The 6,679-nt window shown below is 52.4% G+C and overlaps 1 protein-coding gene across 1 annotated transcript in view; it reads left to right on the top strand.

Moving 5' to 3' along the window:
* Positions 1–986: 986 nt before the first annotated feature.
* UBE2O (ubiquitin conjugating enzyme E2 O) overlaps positions 987–6,679 on the top strand; it is a 61,062-nt gene continuing 55,369 nt past the window's right edge. Inside the window, exon 1 of the mRNA XM_064728326.1 lies at positions 987–1,404. Coding sequence (XP_064584396.1) covers positions 1,030–1,404 — 375 coding nt within the window. The 5' untranslated portion in view covers positions 987–1,029. The remainder of the gene's footprint in view (positions 1,405–6,679) is intronic.

The following is a 6,679-nucleotide window of genomic DNA, read 5'->3' as shown; positions in this document are numbered from 1 at the left end:
GCTCCCAGCTTCGAGCAGTGCCCAGTGCCAGGATGGACACCCGGCTGTGCCAGGCAGAGGGGTCTGTGAGCAGCACAGGGGAGCAGGGGGGGATGCAGGGCAGCCCCCAGCGACTGAGAACTGGGGGATGGTGCAGGGTCCCCCCATCCCTGGGGCTCAGGGACAATGCAGTGCAGCCCCTCCATCTCCGGGGACCAGGGGCTGATGCAGTGCAGGTTCCTCCATCCCTGGGGACGATGCACCCCAATCCCTGGGGTTCATGGGATGGTGCAGCAGAGCCCCCCATACCCGGGGATCAGAGGGTGATGCAGCGCAGCCCCCCATCCCTGGGGATGATGATGCAATCCTCCCCATCCTTGGGGATGATGCAGAGCAGCCCCACACCCCTGGGAGTCAGAGAACGATGCAGTGCGCCCCCCTCCCCTTTCCCGGGGATCAGAGAACGATGCTGTGCAGCCCCCCATCCATGAGGATGATGATGCTGTGCAGCCCCCCATCCCCGGGGATGATGATGCAGAGTAGCCCCTCATCCCTGAGGATGATGATGCAATCCCTCACATCCCTGAGGATGATGCAAGCAGCTCCACACCCCGGGGGGTCAGAGGAGGATGCAGCCCCCCATTCCTGGGGCCAGTGGTGCAGCGCAGCCCCCCATCCCTGGGGATGACGATGCAGTCCTCCCCATCCTTGGGGATAATGCAGAGCAACCCCACACGCCGCAGGAGGATGCAGCCCCCCATTCCTGGGGGCGATGATGCAATCCCCCGTTCCCGGCGATCAGCAGACGGTGCCGCCCCCCCGCCCCGGGGCCGGTAACGCAGCGCAGCCCCCTGGCCCCGCCCCTGCCCCGCCCCCGCCCCGGGTCCGCCCCGCCCCCGGTCCCTCCCGCCGCCCCGCCCCGCCCTATGTGGGCGTGGCCTGTGTTCGCTGTGGGCGTGTCCGCCTCTGGCCCCGCCCCTGGGCCGTTACTTGCCGCCCCTCCCCTGCCCTCCCCCTCCTGCCGGCCGCGCGCTCCCGCTCACCGGCGCCATGGCGGAACAGCCCGAGGAGGGGGCACCGGCACCGCCGGCACCGGCACCCCCGGCTCCCCCCGCCGCGCTGCCCCTCTCCGCCCCGCCGGGCGGCTCCCAGCGCCTCCTGTTCTCCCACGACCTGGTGTCGGGCCGCTACCGCGGCTCCGTGCGCTTCGGCCTGGTGCGCCTCATCCACGGCGAGGACTCGGAGGAGGACTCTGAGGAGGGCGGGCGCGGGGCCGCGGCCGGCGGCGCTGCCAGCTCGGGCGGCTCCGAGTCGGGAGGCCCCGGGGCCGGCGGGGAGGAGGGCCGCGCCAGCCCGCTGCGGCGGGGCTACGTGCGGGTGCAGTGGTACCCGGAGGGCATCAAGCAGCACGTCAAGGAGACCAAGGTAACCGGGGCGGGGGGCGGCCTGCACGGGCACGGGGCCCTCCCCGGGGGGCTGCCGCCGGTTGCACGACCGGGGCGCCGCCTTGGAGGCCTCCCGGGGCAGGGCCTGCACGGCCTGCGGGGCTGCGGGCTCGGGGCGTTGGAGGCTCCCGAGGCGGAGGTTGCTGCCCCGTTTCCCCCGTGCCGCGAGCAGCCGGGGCGGGGAAGGGGACGGTGTTGTCCGGGATGTGAGATCCCGTTCCTTCCCTTCAGCACGCTCCCTCTGGCAGCCCGGCATGGATGCTGCCGCTGCCTTGCGCTGATGGCAGAGCACGGCTGCTCCGTGGGGCGCTGGGGCTCGCTGGTATAAGGAGAAGCGGGCCTGTGAAGGTGATTTGAGCGAACTTCCAGTCAGCTCTCACTTCTGGAGTTGTAGGCCAGTGTCTCAGCCTTTATTGAGCAGTGTCGTCAGCGCCTGTTCTAGAGGAGTCAGCAGCTGAGCAGGGAAACCACCCCTGGATAAAGATTCCAGCAGGAAACAAACACGGTTTGGATCTGCCCTTGTTTACGTGAGCATTTACCCCTTGCTAATGAGTTGCACGGAAATCTGTGGCCTCTTAATTATATCTGCCGAGCCACAAGGTGTAGGTCTGCCTTGGAATATTATCCCCACTTGCCAAAGTTGGTGTGGCCTGGGGTTTCAGCCCAGGCTGACTGACAGTTCCGAGACAAAAGCGGGCGAGGGGGGCACTGTGATAGAGCACAAAGGGGCTGCCAGGGATGGGCGTTGCACTGAGCAGAGCGAGTGCCTGCACTGTCCCTGCAGGCTCCCCCTGCTCCTCTGGGCTGGCAGGGAAAGCAGGAGGCTTCTGGAGAACCGTCTGCTTTGCTGGCCCAGAAACAGCCCCACACCTGCAGGAGAGAGGCGAGACTGGGAGGAAGAAAGGTGTGTTGCAGTCTTAAAGGCATCGCTAGGATTGCCAGTGCTACAGAATGAGCTAAATTTAGGTGGTAGTGTCATTAGACACGTGACTGCTTGGAGATAAGGAAAACGAAAACAGGTATTCTGAAAAGATACTGCCATGTTATGTATCTCTACCTTAAAAAGAAACCCACCTCTTTTTCTCTAGAAAAACTCCATAATTCAATCACTGCAACCTTCCAGTAAAATCTTCATGTGTTGTTGCAGCAAAAATTTGTCCCAAGTTGAGTTTGGTTTTCACAGCATCTAAACAAAACCACTTCCATTTGGGTGAGTAAACACGGATTTAGTTGGTGCTGTTGGGTTCCTAAATCCAGAAGTGTTAGCTCTGACTTCAGTCACTTGGTAGCTGCACCCATTGCAGTGTTAGAAAAAGCTGGACTGAGGAGGATCAGAAATCAAAGACACTTATGTAAATAAACAGTCTGTCTGTTTTCCCTTTTAGTGCTGCTGCCCTGGTGTAGGTGCCTTTACCACTCGGGTAATGGACCCTGGGGAGAAGTTTCCTGAGTGCTAGAGAAATTTAGGTGTACTTGTATTGATTTTTTTCTTTTTTCTGGAAAGCTGCCCACTAACCAAATGGAGAGGCATTGTGTACAGTCTGCACTGCAGTTTGGGGTTGCTGAAAACAAACCTGACGCCGCTGGAAACACGCAGTGGGACTGATCATGGTTTTGTGTTTATAATTGGGTTTTTTTAGCTGTCTGCTAACCCAGCCTCTTTTGGGTTCCACTGATGTGTGAGAACCAGCCAGGTAAGCCTGACAAGCTTGTCATTGTCCATGCTGGCACAAACCACAGGCATTTTATGGTTATCCTGGGTCTAAGGCTTGTTGGCTTTTTGGTGCTGTTGCCTGCAGGTACATCTTTATCTGTGCCTGCCTCTCTGGCTGTGAAGGTCTTGTTTGATGTCCCTAAAACATTAACCTGTCCTGGTGCCAGCTCAGCCCTGGGCTCCACAGGATGCTTGTTGCACTCTTTTATTTCCCTTAAATCTGAAAAGGGCAGAGGGTAAAGGTGCTCTTGGGGCCAGGGCTTTTGTGCCTATTTAGTGTATCAGATCCTGATTCCACACAGAAGGCTGTCTGTCTGTCTGCCTGCCTCCTGTTTGTCAGGTGCTTCAGGATCTGGGAATTCTGGTGTGTGTATTGGATAGAGTGAGTGTTGTAACCAAGGGAGAATTAAAGCTGTTGGAAATTTTGACTCCAGTGAAACAGCACCTTTGGCTTTCAGTGCAAAGGTCAAAAAGCAGTGCAAAGGTCAAAGGCACCTAATTAATAATCCTTGAGTTTCCTGTATTTTCTTGGACAGTTGGGGGTTTTTTCTTGGACAGTAATTTTTGCTGTTGCTTCTGGAAGTTCAACACTTGCTGTTGCTTTTTCAAGTGGCAGAATGCACACAATTACTGATATTAGTCAGTAATAGAAACTTTCTCTTGAGATAGAGCTTAGCAGTTGGTGCAAAGCCCCACCAGCTCCTCCAAGAATTGTGCATGTGAGCACATTCCTGCCTTTGGTTCCCCTGTTGATAGTCATTAGCAGCATAACAATGATGAGAATAAAAAGAGCCAGGATTTCTCTCTCTGGCTTCAAGTCCTCCTTTTCTGCTCTCCATGGCCATACCACCTATTTAAGACACTGGGAAATCACTGTTGCTGAGTGTTGTAAAACCTAAGCAGACCTGGAAGGAGAAAGCTTCCCTTTCCAAACATATTTGCCATCCATGTCTTGTCTGACCCAACAAATCTGCAGAGCAGTTCCTCTGGCTGGCTAAAGCCATATCTCTGGAGGTAATTTGGAAAGTAGGTTTAGAAGCACTATGAATTGCTGTGAACACCTGATGCTTTTTTAAATAAATTATCAGGAGTTCTTGGGACCCAGCTGAATTTTAATTTCAGGATCTCTCTGCTGTAATTCAGCATTCCTGCTGCACACTTGAGCTGCCTTTGGGAACTTTATGGGAATGCTTGAACATACTAGGTGTTAGTCAGGTTCTGGGGATTTCAAATGCTGCTGCCTCTCCCCTGAAAGCCTCAGAGCTCTCTGTGACCTTTCATTTTCATAAAGCCTGGGCAAGGCAGATCAGCCTCTTGTGCAGCTGGGGGAAATGGAAAGTGCAGGTGTTGTGTTTCAGCACCTTATCTGAAGGCCTTCAGGCAGCCAGGCCTCCCCAGCTCCCCGTGCCTCCCTCTGGGAGTGAGGGCTTGGATGATGCTGGGATACCCTGGCAGTGAGGGTGATGTCCAGGGACCATTGCAGGACCCCAGGTTTGCTCTAAGAGTCCAGGTGCAATTTTAAAAAAAGTTTTTCACAGCCTTTTTTGTAAGGTCCAGATTATGATTTAGTTTGGATGACTCTCTTCCCTCATTCAGCTTTGCTTTGGAAACAGATTCAAACTCCTCAGACATAAGGTGGTGGCTGATAAACTCATTATCTGGAAATTATCTGATGTTATCTCCAAAAGACTCTCCATGAATTCAGCTCTGCTTCATCCCACACAGACCTTCTGTTCTTTTCTACCCTTTGCTCCTGTAATTTCCTGACCTCAGATATTGGGTCATGGATCTAATACAAGGTCACAGGAGGAGTTTCTGAAGATCCTCCAGGTCTGTGTTTGTCCATTCAGAGCCACTCTGAGCCCTCACTGCTGGGATCCCAGCCCACCATGTGCCCTTCAGATGTTAATCCTGGCTGGTGACTCTGCAACTTATTTACAACTGAGGCATGAAAACAGCCTTAAAAATCTTCCATCTTCAAACCTGCTGAGGTGTCAGCCATCTGGAGGTGCAGTGTGGGTACATTGAAGGGGGAGAGCAGGATCCTTTTTGGGGCTGTGAGGAAATGCTGGCCATAAAGCCAAACTCTGGTTTTGTTGCAGCACACAAATCCCATGCCCATAAACTATTAACAGAGGGTTTTACTGCGTGAGGAAGCTGTATCTAACCCTCTTCTTGCATCTGACATTTCAGTTACTCTCCCAGGGGGGTTCTTTGAAACCACCTGATGTTTGTAGCTGTTAGAGACAGAAGAGAAAAGGCTTACTGGAATTTTTGCAGTTCTGCATAATATCGAACCAATTAATGTGTGACCTTTCCATCCTGTGGGTATCCATTGCAAGGTTAGGTACCCTTGGGTCAATTCCCCATTTTACTTTGATTTGTTTGGCTCTTGTGATCTAGACTTGGGGATCATCATTAATATTTTACTGCAAAAGTGGAATCAGGCACAATTCACAGTGTGGAAGTCTCAGGAGTACTAAATATTGTACATTGTTACTGCTCTGTGTGCTGTGTGCAGAGTGAATTGGTAATTCAGGAGTTGAAAGTGGCCATCTGGGCTAAGCCATTTATTATAATTATTCCAAATGTAGACAGCAGTGTTATTTTTAAAATGAGTGAAGCCTGTCCTCAAGCAAGCAGTGTTGGTGATGTGCTCTCTTCCAAGGTGTGCTCCCTTTCAGTGTGCTGCTGTAGCTTAAAAAAAAACCCCAAACTAAATTAGTAATGCTTTTAGGACTAGTAAACAAACTAATGTGCACTAAAAGCTTTAGAAGGAATCAATCGATGCTCTGAAATACCTGTGTGGGTGAGACATTCTGCTGCAGCTTTCTCATACAAATTTATTTGCTAATGTGATGCAGCTCCAGTGCAGACTTTGGCAAAAAAAAGAGACTTCAGGCAATTTTATAAAGTTTCTTTTTTGGCTGAAGATTCTTTATTGAAGTTAAATAGCAGCAGCTTTGACAAATGGTTTTTGGGACAAGGTCTTGCTTGCCTATGGCAGCTGTCCTTAGCTCCTCTCCTCTCTTCAGAGGAAAGGCATTATTTTTAATGTTCAACATCTGTGTTGGTGTGGGAAATAATTGGTGTTTGGAAAGCTAAAAGCCTCTCCTCCTTTGACTGTTTAATTGCTTGGGGGATTTCAAAGGCTCAGAAGGTGATGACACCTTCAAATGCTACTTAGGAAAACCCTGCCTCATTTTTTCCATTCTGCTGTTACCTCCCACCATGTGCAGGGTCTTTGCCCAAAGGGACCTGTGTTTAGGTCATCCTGAGCACAGGAGCTGATCATTTGAGCTGAAATCCTTGTGCTTCCTTTTGAGGTTGGCAGTCCTGACTTTTCCTGGAACTGAGATGTGAGATGATGGCTCAGCTTCTGCGTTTTACATATTTCTGCAGAGAACTTGACCTGTAACTCAGCTCAGGCTCTACCTTGTGTAGCTGATGTGTTCCATTCCTGAGACCTTTAGACCTGTGACAAAGTATGAGAATGCTGACTCCTAGGGGAAAAAAAAAAAAACAAACCTGGAGGGAGGCT

The sequence above is a fragment of the Zonotrichia leucophrys genome, chromosome 18, assembly GCF_028769735.1.
Source record: "Zonotrichia leucophrys gambelii isolate GWCS_2022_RI chromosome 18, RI_Zleu_2.0, whole genome shotgun sequence".
Classification (NCBI taxonomy): Eukaryota; Metazoa; Chordata; class Aves; order Passeriformes; family Passerellidae; genus Zonotrichia; species Zonotrichia leucophrys.
The sequence above is the reverse complement of the archived record's forward strand: the minus strand, read 5'-3'. Positions and strand labels throughout refer to the sequence as shown.